Source organism: Strix uralensis, chromosome 6 (genome assembly GCF_047716275.1).
Source record: "Strix uralensis isolate ZFMK-TIS-50842 chromosome 6, bStrUra1, whole genome shotgun sequence".
In the NCBI taxonomy this organism is placed as follows: domain Eukaryota; kingdom Metazoa; phylum Chordata; class Aves; order Strigiformes; family Strigidae; genus Strix; species Strix uralensis.
Window position 1 is genome coordinate 19,527,600 of NC_133977.1, and position 18,355 is coordinate 19,545,954.

At 43.5% G+C, this 18,355-nt stretch overlaps 1 protein-coding gene across 1 annotated transcript in view; it reads left to right on the forward strand.

Moving 5' to 3' along the window:
• Nucleotides 1-18,355, forward strand: part of TTN (titin) — a 242,891-nt gene that overhangs the window by 36,762 nt on the left and 187,774 nt on the right. The window contains exons 44-45 of the mRNA XM_074873084.1: nucleotides 4,124-4,180; nucleotides 15,581-18,112. Coding sequence (XP_074729185.1) covers nucleotides 4,124-4,180; nucleotides 15,581-18,112 — 2,589 coding nt within the window. The remainder of the gene's footprint in view (nucleotides 1-4,123; nucleotides 4,181-15,580; nucleotides 18,113-18,355) is intronic.

Consider the following 18,355-nt stretch of genomic DNA (forward strand, 5'->3'; position numbering starts at 1 on the left):
CTCCAAAATATAGGTCATGCACAGGAAAACTTATTCCACAATTTTTCAATGTTCCAATAACCTCACCTTTTCATTCTCTCCAGTATTAGAATCTGTCATGCACCAAAGATGGTAGAAACCCTCTTTCTAATAGAAGTGCTTTGCTTACACATTCTTTGATTTGACTGTGAGGAGAATCTAGTTGGAGCTCTTGTATAAAATAAATTAATTAAAATGTTGGAAAACATGTTAAATAGAGGTGTGTACCAGGTAATTGGGCAGCTGAAAAGAAATAGGTTATGTTCATATGAATTGGTGAACTGATGAATTGACCAAAGTTTTAGAGAATTAGCTATTTAAGTTCTATATTGTCCTTGATATTATTTAACCATAAATATTTTGTTTTCTTTTTGCAACAGATTTTATAAATGATGAATTAGAATAATTCATGCTGTTTATTTGCAAGTTAGAAAAAAAAATCTTGAATGAGAGAGGAAATTTATTGTAGTGTAGGGTAAGAAATTAAAAGTTGGCATGCTTCTTTTCAGGATTTAAAAATGTTGAAGAAGTTACATCAGAGTCCCATTGGTATGTTTCTTCATCTGTTTCACTTAAGGAGGAGTCTATTGGCCAAAGGCCCATCTTTATCCAGCCTATTTCAAGCTGCAGGGTATGCAGCGGGGAATCAGTCAGATTTCAAGCTAGAGTCTCTGGCATGCCCAAACCAAAAATCCAGTGGTTTCATAATCAACAACTCATGTTGCCAACAAAAGACTTAGTTTTCCACTTTGATGAGTCTACAGGCACAGCTATACTGATAATAGTAGATGCTTTCTTAGAGCATGCTGGCCAATACTCTTGCAAGGCAAGAAATAGTGCTGGAGAAACAACTTGTACAGCTACACTTACAGTGACTGCAGAAGGTAAAGCCCCATTTTACTTCAAAGGGATTCAGTTTGTTGTATACCACACTTTTATGCTGTTACTAATGTTCTTCTTTCCTTGTTTCACACCCTTTCTTTATCAGCTAATGTTAGTAGTACCTACCCTCTGTAACCCAGCCACTCTCATTTCTTCTCTTCAAGCTATAACATTCAGAAATTTGCAAATTTTTATCTTGATATAGGTCAAAGAATAGCATTTTACTGAAGGCATTCAGATTTTTAAAACAAGTAATTACATGATCTTTATAGCATTGACCGAGGTATTTTGTGCCATCCTTAGGAATAAAAAAAAAGAAAATACCTCCTTAAAAAGTTCCATAATAAGTTTCCAATATTAAAATGGACAACTTCAGTGAAAGAAGAGACCAGCATCAACTGTGTATCAACTGCATGACTAGCTTAGGCATCACTTGTCATTCATATATGTGAATGCATAATCTTTGTGGCAAGAAAGTAGTGCATCTGGCATGCTGAGTTTTCAAATGAAGATCATTCATTTTCCATCCTCCATGCTGTTTGATTTTGTTCAGAGCATGGTCCAGTAAAGTTCTTTAGATACTAATATTGTTGTTATTTTTGTTACTTGATTACACAGTGCAAGCCCTAGATAGGCAAAGTTCTGGGAAAGATGTAAAAGAATCTATCCGGTCACAGGCTATATCAGAACTTCATGTTGCTCCTCTCACGAAGAAGAACGTTAAAACTTTTCAAAAAGAATTTAAATCAGTGCAACAACCATCACAGGAATTGGGTGTACAGGTTTTTGAAAGCTTATCAGAAAGTTTGACCATGAAGGCTACATCAGTTGAAGAAATGGAAGCCATGCACAAAACAATTCTTTCCCAAACATCTCAGAGCACCAGGATCTTTATGACCACTGCTCAGGAAATGAAAGATGTTCCTCCAAAGATTCTCTTGCAGCTCAGAGACCTAACTGTGAAATATGGTGACACTGCTCAGTTCATGTGTGCCTTAGAAAATGAATTCTTCTCTGAGTTTCATTGGGCCCATGAAGGTGAAAGGATAGAAGTGTCTGAAAAAGTGAAGATATCACAAAATGGAAGTGTCCTACTGCTCACAATCCTAAATACCCAGCTGACAGATCAAGGACTGTACAGTTGTACTGTATATAATGATTACGGAGGGACAACAACTGCTGCAATACTAACAGTCAAAGGTGGTTATCTGACTTTTAACAATTATGACTTACCTTTTGCAATTTCATTATCATTTCCTACAGCTTACTCATATTTCCTTTATTATCAGTATTTAATTGAGAAAGCTCTAGTAATAATGCTTTGGGTTTTTTCCTCCACATTTACGGCTCTGTTCATAAGTGACGTGCAGTACTGGGAAGCTTATATTGTAACTTCATGCCTCTTCCCAGCAAGTCATAGATGTCTGAGTTTTTTTATTCCTCATATCCTTCATGATATGCAGTGAGATGTAAAGCAAAAGAAGCTGATAGGAATTTTTGCATTTTGAGAATTCCTGAAGCTGGACTTTAAGGAAGATTAAAATGTCAGATAAGCAGTGTTGAACTAGGTAACTGGTCATTTCAAACTCTGAGTCCAACTTGTTTCCCATAAATTCAAGGTTCTGATTCCAAGGTTGGCAGTATAGGTCAATGTACTTGAAAGGATTAATGGGTGCAAGTTTTGTATTACTGCACTAATGAATTGTCTTCTACCCTTCATTCTCCCTGAGATATAAGTATTTATTTTTGCTAAGACTTCTTCCACTTCTTTCTGATATTAGTGTATTAAAATGTTAGTAGTGTTACCACTGGTGAAGACCCAAAAATGTATTATCACCACACTAGAGAGGTGATAGTATTTCTGCTGAGCTCAAAACAATAAAGAGCAGAAAAATAAGATGAATAATGAGGAAGCCATTGACCCTGCTGATTTGGCTCTTACATATTGAAGTTTCTTTCTTTACTCGTGAGCTGTGCAAAGGCTTCAGATAATCTTCCACTACCACTTTCTAAATTGAGGCTCTAAGTTAAAAGCAAAGTTGTGCTTCTAACAGGCATTACAGAGCAAGTCTTAGTCCCATGAAAGTCCCATAGGCTTAACTGGTACCTAGAATTAGCCCATCATGAATAGAGCTCTTAAATGTGTAATCACTCATGTTTAATAGCACTGTAAAACTAATATGCTGGACATTCTTTCAATACTAATTCTTGGGTTTTTCCTCCTAAGTATACGGATATTTTTAATTCCTGCAAAACATCTGACCTAATCCTTTTCCTAACTTTATTCTTGCCTAGCAAAAGAAGCACAAGCCAAAGCAGTAACAAAATTTACCCTTGAATCAGATACTAAAAGCTTTAAAGCAGCCAAAGATTGTCAGTTTAAAGCATCTGAAGTTAAGCAAGAATCTTCCAAGAAAACCTCGAGCTTGTTTATATCTACATCCCAAAGACCATATGAAGCTGAGAAGCAAAGAAACAGAGTCTACTATCCTGATGTTGTGCCATGTGAAGACATCACAGAAACTGATGCTGAAGCACCAGAGTTTCTTGAAACTCTGCCTTCAGAAACCACTGTAAAAGAAGGAGATGATGTGTTACTCTTTTGTATAATGAAAGGTGTGCCTACACCTTGCGTGGTCTGGCTGTGCAATCAGCTAATAGTTGAGGAGTCTGCATTGTGTTCCTTAAAACATGATGGGCCACTGTGCAGTTTAAGACTGTTGAAAGTCGGTCAGAACCACAAGGGTATATACAAGTGCAGAATAGTTAATCCTGCAGGACAAGCCGAGTGCAGCACCCATCTGAGAGTGACAGGTTGGCAACTGCATGTTCCTTCCAAGTATCAATTCCTCATGCATAGCATCTTTGCATTCCAGTATATTCATTCCCTGAGAGATGATAAAGAACAAGAAGCATCTCATTAGTCTGTGGATTGTTTAATGTTTTCTTCAGGGATTTAAGGCATGATAAAGGCATGTTACAATAGAAACTTTCCCCTACCCTGCATAAAAGAAAGCAAATCTTATAGAAAAGTGTATATTGAAAGCATTTGATTAGTGTGTTCTCAAAATTTATCAAGTGTTTGAATTGTTTGGCATGCATTTATGTATATGTATGTGTGAATTTCTGTATATTTGCAAAAGAGATTGGATGTTTTTACTACATAAAGCATTGATTGGCATATTTCAACTATAGCTCAAAAATCTTTCTCTTTTTATTCTAGCTCCTGAAAAAATTATTCACAAGAAGCTAGAGGAAGAGATTGAAATGGAAGTGAAAGGTACAGTCACCAATGATGTTCCACTGAATAATTAGTACCAGTAATTAGTAATATTGTGAAAAGCTTTCATCTGCTTACATGTAGCGTCTGATGGGGAAAGACAGACACACTTTAAAGCATATTGGAACATGTTGCATGTTTGTTTTGATATGCAAAGGATTACCTGCATTATAAGGTTATTTAAGTTTTAAAATGTTTTTAAAACTTCAAATTTATGATTTTTCAGCCATATTCTTAACTTTTACTTCATGCTTTGCAGCTGTTCACAGAGCTTTTATTTGTTCAGTTTCCTTTTGAATGCATGGAATAGTTTACTTCAGAAGGAAGTTATACAAATCTTAATCATATTATTTTTAAGCAAGTCAGCAACCTAACATTAATGAGTTCAGTGGACACTACTGGATGGATGGATGAAGTATACTAGAAAGCATTTGTTGTTTAGGATATGTGAAAGCTACACATTCCCATTGATTCCTTGCACTTTTTTACATACATTAATTCATCATTATACATCTCTTACCCTGGCTTGCAGATAGCATACGTGGTTCATGTTGCTTGCTTTTTTCCTGTGCATAACACTGTGAAGTTAGTGGCTGTATTAGTTCGAATAAACGCCTTCTCATTTCATGTTAGCTAATTACTTACTTTTTAAAAAATATCTTTCAAAATATTTTTTCTCAATTGTTTGAACATTTAATCTACAAACAGAGGGGTCAGAAAGGGCGTTTATTCTACTGTCTGCAAGTCAGGTAAGATTTTCTTCTTTGCCACCCAAAGACACACAGCTTTTCCAGGCAGCAAAAACATACACGCAGAAGAACGTGTTATTTTGAAATTCATTTTTGCTTGTTCAAGAAGAAATTTCCACAGTCTGAAGAAAGAACAGACAACGAACGATTTTCGTGTCAATCTTTAAAACAGAGCAAGGCGTTGCGTTTATTCGAACAAATATGGTGAGTGAATTACTTTTTTTTTCCTGGGTGTGTGATGAAATCTGTTGCATGCCCATTTTTTATTTCAATATATTGCTATTTCATTTTTTCAATCAGATGGCAGGCAGAGTGTGGCATGTTGTAACCCAGTCTCCTTCTCTTGCAGAACAGCACAGCAAGGCGAACCTTGAGGAACCTGGGACAGCAGCGGTGCTGGCTTGCTCCCAGAACCGTAAACCCACCTTCACGCAGGGCCTCAAGTGTAGGTCTGTCTTGGAGGGGAACCCTGCACTCTTCCAGTGCAAGCTGGTGGCATGCCCAGCACCCCACATGTCCTGGTTTCACAACAACCGTCCGGTCCACCAGGACTGCCGCAAGGTGATCCGCTCTGAGAGTGAGGAGCACACGCACCATGCCAGCCTGGAGGTGCGGGATGTGCGGGAGCACGATGCTGGCAGCTACCGGGTATTTGCTATTAACAGTGAGGGCTCAGCTGAGTCCACTGCCTCATTGCTGGTGGCACGCAGTAGGGAGGAGCAGGGCTGGGGTTTCACAGGGAAAGCAGAGTGGATGCAGGAGAGTTGGGAGTGCCTGCTGCAGCAGCGGTGGGAGGACCGGCTGCGGGTGGTGCTCCGCTGCACTGGTTCGCCCTTTGACAAGGGGCAGGAGGCTGAGCAGTTGCTTGGGAACCTCTCCCCAGCCCGAGGCATGGTACGAACCATTCGTTTCCAGAGGCTGCCACTGGTGGGGCCTCACCGTCCAGGGCTGGCATGTGGTAGGGAGCACAGTGGCCAAGTGGCGGATGCTGAAGAGCTGCTGGATGAGGAGATCCGTTGGAAGCTGCAGCGGCTGCGCGAGGCAAAGAGGGCAGTGCTGAAAAAGAAGCAGGAATCCCTCATGTCCATGCCCCAGGGGGGCCCTCTTGGGAAGCCCAGCCCACCTGAGGCAGCTGCTAGGATGGATGGCTCAGAGCCCCTCGTGGTACAGGTAGAGAAGGGGTACTGCGGGTCCAAGGCTGCAGGAGAGAGATGGCAGATGCCAGGTGGGCTCCTGGAGGCCTGCCCACCCCTCTTTGTCCAGGAGATCAAGCCTCAGGAGGCTGTTGAGGGAGACAGATGCACATTCTCCTGCCTCTTCCATGGCCGCCCACAGCCCACAGTCACTTGGTACAACAATGACAAGCCTGTGGGACGCATCCGGGGCACCGCTGTTCACACCACAGAGTGCCGGTCTACACTGACCTTCCCATCCGTGCTCCCGCAGCATGGTGGCACCATCACCTGTGTCATCTTCAACCCACTGGGCACAGTCAGCACTTCAGCTGCACTCCACGTGAGGCGGCGGATGCCAGCCTATGAGGCCATGAAGAAAGAGGAGGAAGAGGAAGGGAAGAAAGAGGAGGGGGAGGAGGAGGAAGAGGAGGAGGGGGAGGAGAAGGTGAAGGAGGAAGAAGAAGGGGAAGAAGAGAAGGTGGAGGAGGAAGAAGAAGTCAGCCTGGCCTTCACAACAGTGCAGGGACTGCCAAGTGTAGCTCAAGACTCAGACTTGCTCTCGCTGCCTGTGGAAATCAAAATCACTGCACCCACTCCAACACCAGAACAAGACACAGAGATGAGGGAGACTACACGGCCCTCTCCAAACCAGGCTGCTCCTACCATAAAACACAAGTTCAAATTTTCATTTGATGTGGGAAATGACCCACCCCAAATTGTGGTAGAAGCCCCAGCACACATTCATTGCCATGAAGGGGAGGCAGTGGTGCTGGAGTGTGCTGTGTCTGGGCAGCCTCCACCAGCTGTGGTCTGGTCCCTGAATGGCCAGAACCTCTCTGCCAGTGAGAGGCTGAGGTTTGAAGAAGGCAAGAATGGCGTGTACCGCTTACACATCCAAGGGGTCTCTGTTGCAGATGCTGGGCTGTATTGTTGTGTGGCCAAGAATGTGGCTGGAACAGCACAGACTGCTTCTGAGCTGACAGTGCAGCCCAGTGTGCCCAAGTTGTATATCAAGGATGGAGGCACTGAGGAACTGCCTGCCATGGACCATGTTCTGCACCTCCAAGGCCTCAGCACACTTGGGAAGGATGAAGAGGAACAGATCACATGCTCCAAGGAGGAGGAAGCCCACCTACCCTGGTCACCAAGGCTGTCTCGATCTCTTGGTGAGCAGTTGGAAGAGGAATGTGAGAAAACTCCTGACTTCAGGGAAATTGAGATGGAGGAAACAATGGTGCTGGACATCATGGAAGTTTATCCAAGGCAAGAAATGGGTTATACAGAAGAAAGTGTGAGGGATACAGATGGAATTTCTGAGACGAGACAGCGGAGGGGAAAACCTATCTCTGAGGAACGGCGTTTTGTAATGGATGCCACTGAGCTGCACCTCAACATGTCCAGGGAAGACCATGAACTGGTGGCCAAGGACTCAGGTCACTTTTCAGAGGAGCTGGAGGCTGAAGGAGACAAGGTGATACCACATATAGATACTCTGTCCTGGGACATCTTAAAGTCACCATTTATGGAAGTGAAAGGGCAAACACATGCCTCTGAGCAGTCTGCTCTGGCAAAGGAGTGTGAGGATTCCCAATTTTTCATTCCCATATCACCTGTGGTGCAAGAGGGGAGTGATGTTTACATGGAGGAGAGCGATGGCCCTACCTGGAAGGAAATGTCTCTTGATGTGCCCCTTGTAGAAGAGCCAAGTGTGCCCCACCTGCAGGACGACATTGCAAGCACACCCACAGAAGATCAGTTTGGCTTTTATGACTTCTGTATGGAGGAGCAGCAGGAGGAACAGGCCAAAGAGCAAGAGAGATCAGTTGATATTCAACAGGACATCGAGGTTGATGATAATCTTTGTAAAGAAGAAATGATTGATGCTAGGAATGCCGCACTCTGGGAAGTGCACAATGATGGACAAATGCTGCAAGAAATGGAGTCTGATGCAGGCAACTCTTCTGTGGATCTAATCTTCACTCCTCCTGGCATAGAAAACTCAGGTCAGGATTTTACTGAGGAAGTTGAGGTTAACCTAGAAGAAGTGCGTTTGAAAGAGCAGCTGTTTCCATCTGAGACTGATGAGACTAATATCACATTTGATCTGAAGAAGTTTGTGGAGCCTTTCCCAGCTGCAGAGACAGTGGACACAGAACAGGCACAAACCCCCACAGCTCTGGAGAGTGTGGAGGTAGGAGTGACTGAGTTTATCTCCCCTGTGCACCAACATGATGTGCTTGTGGAAGAGATGCCTCTAAATGAGGAGCTGCATCAGAGCTACAGGATGCAGCAGGAGGAGGTCACTGCCCAGAATGAGGCACAGTCAAGAGAAATTGGAAGGGTTGATTTGCGAATCCCTAATGGTGCTCTTGGCAGCACCATGATATCTGCTGAAGAGGGATCTTCTGCTGAAGAAATTAATGAGTCAGAGGTGAATGTCTGGGAGGAGGATTCACTTGAGGGACAAATTCATGGTTTTCTGGTGGAGTCCACAGAAGATTTCCAAAGAGGAGTGCAGGAAACACATGCATGGGAGAATGTGGAACTACTGGAGACCACAGACTCCCATAGTGACAGCTTCATCATTGACTTGAAAAAAGCTGCATGTGAAAAGAAACTCCAGGCTGGGCATCAGGCTGAGGAGAAAGAAGGTTCTGGGATAGAAAAGGTCATTGAGACACAAATGAGCAGCTCTACCTGTGAGATAGAAAGCACAGATTCCCCTGAGGAGCTGCTCAGGGACACCCAACAGGAACCAAACACAACCAAGGGCTTCTCTTTTGGGCAACTCTTACGTGGTTTAATAATGAATGATCCTGTGGCACAGAGGGAGCAAAGGAAGGAGTCTTGGGGCAAGAAGAAGACTCCCACAGAGGAAGCTTCTGAGAATAGCCTGGATGGAGAAGGACTGTGGGATGATATTTCTGCAGATCCAGAGCCCAACGTTGTTCAAGCCTCAGAGCTGGAGCCTGCCTTGTCCCTGGCCAAGAATTTAAGGTCAACTGGGATGCAGGAAACTCCAGATCTCAAAGAGACAGTTCAGAAGGAGCAGCGAGAGACCATCACTTCACTGGAAGTGGAGGAGGTTACCTTCAGCATGGTTTACGACTATTACAACAACCAGCAGGAACTCACCCGACCCTTCTCTCCTGAGTCAGAAATGTCTATAGAGCTGGAGAGCAGGAGCGGAGAGGAGTCACCTGATTCAGACCACTTCTACACACCTCCCTCCTCAGTGGAGATCTTTGAAACTGCTTCATCAGCATCCTACCACACACCACTCAGTACGCCCGAGCGCTACTCCACACCGTCCGAGGGCTCAGGACACAGCACACCGCCCGAGCGCTACTCCACACCGTCCGAGGGCTCAGGACACAGCACACCGCCTGAGCGCTACTCCACACCGTCTGAGGGCTCAGGACACAGCACACCGCCCGAGCGCTACTCCACACCGTCCGAGGGCTCAGGACACAGCACACCACCCGAGCGCTACTCCACACCGTCTGAGGGCTCAGGACACAGCACACCGCCCGAGCGCTACTCCACACCGTCTGAGGGCTCAGGACACAGCACACCACCCGAGCGCTACTCCACACCATCGGAGGGTTCAAAATGCAACACGCCCTCAGAGCACTACTTCACACCCTTCGAGGGACCCTGCTCTGCATCAGGGGACAGCACGCCACCAGAACGCTACCAGACACCCACTGGAGAATATATGGATGCCCTGACCACGCTTCCACTCTGTGAGAGAAGGCAGCAGCCTCCAGACCAGCCACAGGCTGAGGTGTTTATGACCCCCTGTGAAGCCCTGGAGCCATCAGGCAGGGAGATGCCACCTGCATTCGTCAAGGCATTGAGCAGGAGGCAGCTGTATGAGGGTAGCACACTGAGCCTTGTGGCTGAGGTGGTGGGTGTGCCCAAGCCAGGGGTGAAGTGGTATCATAATAAATCTTTGTTGGAGCTGGGTGAGAGAGTGCGGATAGAGAAGGATGGGGACAAATGTGTGCTGAAGATCACTAATGTCCAGAAAGCCGATGGAGGACAGTATCTGTGCCATGCAGTGAACATTGTCGGGGAAGCTAAAAGTATTGCTCAGGTGGAAGTCTTGTCTGAAGATGGGAAGTCACTAGCACTGCCCCCCCCTGTCACCCACCAGCATGTTATACACTTTGACCTGGAGCAAAACACATCTTCAAGGTCACCTTCACCACAGGAAATCCTCCTGGAAGTGGAGCTGGATGAAAATGAAGTGAAGGAGTTTGAGAAGCAGATCAAAATCATAACCAGTCCTGAGTTTAGCCCAGATAAGAAGAGCATGGTGGTTTCCCTGGATGTCCTTCCACTTGCCTTGTTGGAGCAAGCTGCAGGCTTGGCCACAGCGGAGAATGAGGATGTAAAAATAGATTTCCAAGTAACTGAAATGCCTCCCCGCTTTGCTGTGCCCTTTGCAGATGTCAAGGTGACAGAAGGCTTAGAGGCAGTGTTTGAGTGTGTGGTAACAGGTACTCCTGTCCCAGTAGTGCAGTGGTTCAGAGGCAACACCTGTGTGACACCTGCCACAGGGAAGTATGTTGTGAGTCAGAAGGAGGGACTTCACAGTCTGAAGGTCCAAAATGTAGGTCCTTCTGATGGTGGCTGGTATCAGTGTCGGGCAATCAATAGGCTGGGAGAAGCAATGTGCAAAGGCTCCCTTATAGTCTTGGCTCAACAGGGAGCAAGCGCTAAAGCAAGCAGTGAGACAGTCACGGCCAGTGAACCACACAAGGGCCAGAAGTGTGATTTGCTTTTGAGTAAGACTGTGAGCCCGGGTGACCAGTCAGAAATAGAGCTGGAGTTTGAGTTCAAGCCACACATAGATGACTCAGAGAAAGCGATCCAACTGCTTGCGGTGACTCAAAAAGAGCAAGAAGTGGAAGGGGAGAAGTGTGTCAACGTTAGTTTTGATGTGTTTGCAGAGCCGTCGCGAGAGGAATGGGTTGAATTTAGGGCAGAGGACTCGGAGAGCTGCAGCTTTGAGTTCCAGGTCACAGAAGCCCCTCCCAAATTTTTGAGGCTCATTTCTGACTACAGTACATTTGTAGGTGCCTCAGCATGCTTCCATTGTCTTGTGACTGGTTCCCCCCACCCAAGTATCCGCTGGTACAAGGATGGGGTGTTGTTGGAAGGGGACAGGTACTGTGCGCAGGAAGAGCAAGGGGGTTCTCATAGCCTTACTATTGAAGACTTGATGCAAAGTGACAGTGGGCAGTACAAATGTATAGCTACTAACAGGGCAGGAACTGCTGAGACTTGTGCTGTGTTAACATTATACTAAATTTCCATAATTTATTTTAGAGTCTGTTTTGAAACACTAAATGTTTCTATGCTGTTCAGTGCAGGTAAAAATGCAACACTCATTTTAGGGGCATTGTTTTTCATCCCTTTAGGGATGAAAACCACTCTATGTGGGCATATTTCTGTCTCACTTAAACTTTCCTTTGTTGGGGAATTTAAGTGAGATTTAATCTGTGCATAGGTTTTGTGCACACTTTTCTGCATTGAGGTATATTTCAGGCTCCTTCCAAGGTCCTTACTCATTCTTGTAAAGATATTTTAATTGACACTCATTTATGTAGGACTAATTTTTCGTATAGTGTACATATTCCTGTGTGTCTACATCAGTGCAATCATTATTGTTTTGTGTAGGCTAGAAATCACCTGAAAACATAGAAAACACCTTTTTCTTGTAACCTAAAGGTTTAGTTTGGATATAGTTCTGAGAAATAACTCCTTAAATTGGTATTCCCCCTTCTCACAATGTTGTGTCAGAACATGTGAGTCTCACTAATTGAAATCCTGTGTTTACAGTTTCCATCACTGCAAAATTCTTAGCTCCATGGGCCTCATTCTACTGACTCATGGAATTAAATGACTTTTTTTTAAGTCAAGGGAATTATGTTGTTGTAAAGAAAAGCAACACAATGGGAAGAAAATGAAAGTTTTGCGTTATTAGAGACTGGACAGGATTTTTTTCTCTATTACCAAGTAATAAACATGAAAATATATTTTGTACTGTATCTTTAGATGTTAAAGGGAAAGGAGAGGGAGCATAATAAATCAATTATGTAACTGTAAATTCATTAAAATAATTTTGGTTTTCCCCATATTCCAATGTAATTCATAAAAAATACATAATAGTAACAAAGTGAGAGATTTTTATGCATTATTCTTTTTTCACATTAGAACTAAATCTCTACATATTCCTTTTTTCTTTTTTTTAAAAAAAAATTAGTAACAGTTAAGTGTGCTATGTGTCAAGATGACCAGAAATAAGTAGAATACATTCAATTGTTACCTGTGGCATTTTCTCAGCAGATTTTTACATTAGTTTTCTCAATGTGACTATATATTTTTGTATGTAAAGTAATGCTAATATTTAGGAGGAGGAATCAGCAGTAGCTGACATAATTGAATCAGAACTAAATCTATCTGACCTAAATGATAAATTGATTAAGAAAACATGTTAAAAATATGAAAGTTATTAATTAATGTTTATCAGAAGGTAAACTACTCTCTAATGCATATGCCAGCTTTCCAGTTACCTATATGCCAAGCTGAAACCTTGAGTTCAACAACCCTAAGCAAAAATTATTTTTACTTTCACTATGTGTTCATGAGGTTCTTCCAGTTATTTACAAATTGCTGTCAGTTGCCTTGCAAACTGCCTTAAGGAGCATGGTGATTTTAAGCATAAAAGAACTATTCCTATAGTACATTCAGTTATGTTCATGCATGTTCTTATTTCTGAGTTTGATGTGTCCTCACGCTGAGGTCAGCATGCCTCAAAAACTCAATAATCTTTTAAGACTATCCTGGGATTGTAATTTTTGATCAAAAGATTCACTTTGCCTGATTGCATTGCCCAATATAAAATTAAAGTCAGGAGGAGTGGCAAGTTCTAATGACCCAGTACATGGGAGAAATGACTGCAGTGGTTAAGCTAATAACAGTGTGTCATTTCAGTTTCTTCCCAGTCATGACCCCATGATAAATATTTAAGATTTGTATATTGTTAAAAGGCAGAGAAAATTGTGATTTCTCATAGGTAATGGTGGTAGGAAAGAGAAGCATGAGTGTCTGACCCAACACTGAGCTGGCAAAGAATTGCTTCATGATGTGTCTTTAATCCATTTCTTGTGTAGATGTGTAGCACTAACTGATTCATTAAACAGCAGATGTCCCTAGGGAAGTTGGCATGAATTGTCTGATGTTACACGTCAGCTGTGGCATGAGGGGTCTTTTAGGTCCAAAGCAAAAGAGGTCAGAGGCCCTTTGGTTAGGTCCTAAGCAATTATGATGTGTGTTTAATTTGCACATAAATGAACTGAAAATTTTAGTAGAAACAGGCCCATAACTTGTTTTTGAAGCCATAAGCCAAACAGGTCCAAGTTCGTGTTCACATCTGAAATACATGGCCAAGCCTCTTTATCTCTACCTGTGTACTAGTGTTTGTGATTTATGTAAGTTTAAAAGTCTTGTTTTAAGTTTCATACATTAGCCAGGAGAACTATCATGTGCTTATGGAGAGACAAAGTCTCACCTAAGCTACAATGATTTAAATCTGGAGTAATTCTAGTTTTGAATAAACTTACTCTGGGGTAACTGGTATAGCTTAGAGCCATGAATGACCATGTCTCTTCAAAATTTTGTGCTTTCATAGGAATTATAAAACTCACAATTTCATTGTCAGGTTTAATGTTGTCTTCATTTCTACAAATCTTAAATCTTAAAACAGGATGAATTATGTTTGTTTGTCATCAATGTGTATTGAATGTTAACATGTATGGTTAATTTGTGAAATAAATATGTAAATGATTTAAGTTTGTTGCTTCTTGTACTTTATTCATTTCACAGACATAGCTAAAGTATGAAAAAGTATCTGGATAGTTTTTCTGTCATAAATATCCAGGAACACATAAAGTGCATTAATTTTTGCCACACTCCTGTATATAAAGCATTCTTGTGTGTTAGCGTAGGTTTCATTCTGCAATTTTTATACTTTATTATGGGCCCAATTCTGCCACCCATTCTCAAATTCACTAGCACGTTGTATTTCTGGGGAAACTGACCTACTGTTTTAACGAGACTGGTAGGTAATACTGAAGGACTGGTGTAATTTTTTTTAACCTAAGCATCTCTTCTGTGTAGTTAACCACTGTATGCACTGTGCTATTCTATGTATATTATGGTATTTGTGACAAGATTAATAATTGCTAAAACCAATGAGAAAGAATTGGGAATGGCATATTCTGTTCTTCTTTATAGTTGTTACTGGAGTGCAGCAAAAATTATCTCACAATAAGTTTTGGAATTTAAGGCACTGTAATTGAGAAACTTATCAAGGTTCACCATTAGAGTGCCACTCACAATTGTTTTATTCTTTTTTAACAACTTTCATATCTTTCCAGTGTCAAATACTGTGGGCCTTAACTGAGCAAACTTGACTCAGTGAGGACAACAGGGTTTGATTTCCAAAAGTTTTCTTTGCGCCGTGCTTTTCATAGATGGCTTGTTCCATTCCTGTAAGTCTCAGATTTCGCTGATGTTTCTAGTATCAAGCGTCTGCAGAGAATGACATGTTCTTGATGTCTTCTTTCTGTCAGTTTTAAACCACCATTAGAACAAAGTTGTCCAACACATAAATGTCTAAATTCACAAAGGGAAGAAAAAGAAAAAACCTTAAAGTGCTCTGTCCTCTTTTTCTCTGGTATTGTGGGAGTTAAATACACAACATTGTGACAGGGAGGAGTTTAAAAGCAGAGATCTAAATCAATGACATTAAATCAAGGGTACAAAGTCGTGATTTTAGTAATAATGGTGTTGTAAACCTAAGGGTCTAAAGACAAAAACAGAACAAAGCTGATAAGGGAGAGGTAATATCTTAGTGTGTTAGACAAAAGTTAGAGTTGAAAGAGATGAACTAACTGCACCAGAAGAAAGGTTGGTGCGCTGAAAAGTTTGTGTTATTTTTCCAATCCTAGTTCTGGCATTCTGCTTTTTCTTAGCGTTTTGAATTAAACCAGGGTCTTGGCACTGCTCCACTGTACTTGTTTGTATGAGTGTACATACAAATATGTAAGGCACATACCACTTCAATTATATTTGTGAAATACACCAATGTTGCTTGACTGTTACTTGTACTGTACACCTTGGGGGTGTGCTTAACCCATACTGTGATGTCAGGTTTAGAGACACCCATGTTGATCCAGATGGGAAGTTCATAAGTAACCTGACAGCACAGCATGTCTTGCTGTTTTTGTCAGGTGTGTATTTGACAAGAGGACCTCATGTTCATTGTTAACTGCTGTGCAGTAAAAATATATCTGGAGAAAACCTCCAGATATACAAAAATAGATTCACTGACACTGTTTATGGCTATCTACAAGTGTTCATTTAAACATCCTAGTAAAACTAAACAATTTTTTTCCATACAGACATCGCTAGCTCTCTTACTGTATCTTCTGAGGAAGGAAGAAGTGAAGGCTACAGCAGCGGCATTCAGTTGCCTGATAGAGAGAAAACACTTGAATTTGAGCCTGAAAAACCAGTTTATTCCAGCAATGCAAAGATGAAAATGGAGGAGGGGGGCAAAGCCCCTGTTTTCCTCAAACGAGTCTCAAATGTTGAAGTCTGTCAGGGAGATGTAGCTAGGCTTTCTGTTACTGTTACTGGCAGCCCCACACCCAAAATCCATTGGTTTTTCAACAGGATGAAGCTGACCCCATCCATGGACTGTAAGTTAGTGTTTGCTGGCAATGACCACAGCCTCATCCTCCCATATGCAGGTGTGCAGGATGAGGGCGAGTACAGGTGCGTGGCCAGCAATGTACACGGTGAGACCACATGCAGTGCCCACCTCCACGTGCGGCAGCGGATACCAGGGGTCCCTTGCTTTACCAGGGAGCCGGAGAGTGTGAGGTGTGCTCCGGGCTTCACCGCAGTCTTTGAGTACACCGTGGCTGGGGAGCCATGTCCCGATGTGCAGTGGTTCAAGGGGACTGAGCAGCTCTTCTCTGATGCACGTCGTTCTGTTGCTCACCACCCTGATGGCTCGGGCTCCCTGACAGTGTGGGAATGCATGGAAGAGGACACTGGGCTCTACACGTGCAGGGCGGTGAGCGCCCTGGGTGAAGCCACATGCTCTGCTGAGCTCCTTGTTCTTCCTGAGGAGCATGCTGTGTGCAGGCAGAGCCCAGCCTTGCAGCACTCTGCGGTGGCAGAGGACCAAAGCCCCTTTTCCTATGAGGAGGCTGTCGAGCTTCCTGCCATGGAAGGAGCACTCAGCCTTGAGGCCATGAGGGAATCCCCAGCTCTCCTTCAGCTCCAGACAAGCCAGGTGGAGCACATGCTGCACAGGGAGGACAGCTTGCCTGGCCTGCCACCAGCCTGCCTGGCTGCACAGAGTGTTGAAGAGATGCTTGCTCAGGTGGCCACAACACATGAGAGCAGCAGGCTTCTGGCAGAGCCACTGCAAATCTTCCCTGCTGGCCCCCAGGGTGTGGTGCCTGCAGCAGCAATGGAGACACAACTGCCGGGCTGTCTTGGGACTGTAGCTGCACAGATACTCTTGCCCAAAGAGGAAGTCATCCCCAAGGCAGCCGAGCAAATGGCTGCTCTGAAGACAGAGACTTCCCAAGCCCTGCTACATGTGTCAAGCAGCACTGACAGCTGTGCCATAGATGGTGACCATATCCAGGTCCTTGAGGGCTTCCAGGCAATGCAAGGTGAGCTGAAGGCTGAACCCAGATTTCCATCTGAATTGGCCATCACTGGGGGCCAAGCTGTGCCCCTGGAGCACATTTCTTCCCTGAAAGCAGCAGAGGAAGATTTTGCTGCAAGAATTCATGAGGGACAGGCTGTGAGATTTCCATTGCTTCTAGAAGAAAACCAGCCCCTGGAGGAGGAACATGTCATCAATCTTGCCAGCCCACTTAGGCAGTGTCCAAGGGTAGGGAGACAACCCCGTGAAACAATGTACAGTCACCAACTTCAGCCAAGCCAAGTCCTCAACAAGGAGAGCCAGCTCACTGCTCAGTTTCCCAAGAGCTGCAACTTAGACATAAAGTCTCAAGCTAGAAATGCACTGAAAGCTGCAGTGGTAAGTGAGCAAAACCTCTTATTTTCAGAATGGTTGGCTGATAAAGAAAACATTGAAGTACAGACAATAAACATCACCAAGGAACAAAACCACACCCTATGCACCTATGTTGTGACCACAGGAGGACTCAGTTCCACAGAAATCCCAGTCTCCTTGGGAGAAGTCAGCATTCAGACAGTTGACCAGAAAACAGTCTTGAAGGAGGCTTTCTATTCTGTTATTTGTGAAGAAAAACATCTCTTGACAGATGAAAAATCCAATGCATTGCCAGTCCATCCCAGTCCACTTGTTTCAGGAAAATCCTGTGATGAAGCCTCTAAACTGGAGCCCCAGCAGGCTGAGAGGACTATAGAGGCAGAAATACCCCTGGAGCAGCCTTTGTCTGCACAAGTAATCAACACTGTGACCGAGCATGGTCAAATCAAGGATGTGGGCGCAGCTGCAGCCACTGCTGATGTAGCCTCCACAGGTGTTCCCATTGAGACACCCACAGAAATACTGAAAAGGAAGGAGAATAGGGAAGAAATATGTGAGGAAGAGGGAAGAGAGGGTCTCAAAAAGTCGGAAGATGAGCTGGGCAAAGAGGATTATCCCATCATACACAGCAAACTGGTCAACACTGTTGTGGAGGAAGGGGAGAGTGTCAGTCTGGTGTCTGTCATAACAAATGTCAGAGAGGTGAACTGGTACTTTGAGGGTAAACTGGTGTCTTCAGGTGGCAAATTCAAGTGTTTGCAAGATCAGGACACATACACGCTAGTAATAAGCAAAACGTGCGGGGAGATTCACCAAGGAGAGTACACCTGTGTGGCGCTGAATCAAAGTGGAAAAAGAGCAACAGCAGCAAAACTCACAGTTGTTAAAAGAGGTTGGATTATGGGGATAAAATACTGCCTTTCTAATACACTGCTCTACTAATGAAACTGCCCTCCTATGTGGCTGTGTCTTTGGATACAGACACAATATTAATACCATCATGCCGCTAATCACAGGGCCCCATTTTCTCTGCATTTATGGTCTCCTTTTACCACATTGTAAAGTCTTTCCCTTCCCTCACCCCACTCTTTGGTCAGGAACTTTGTTGCTTCCTGTTCTCATGATACAAGCATGG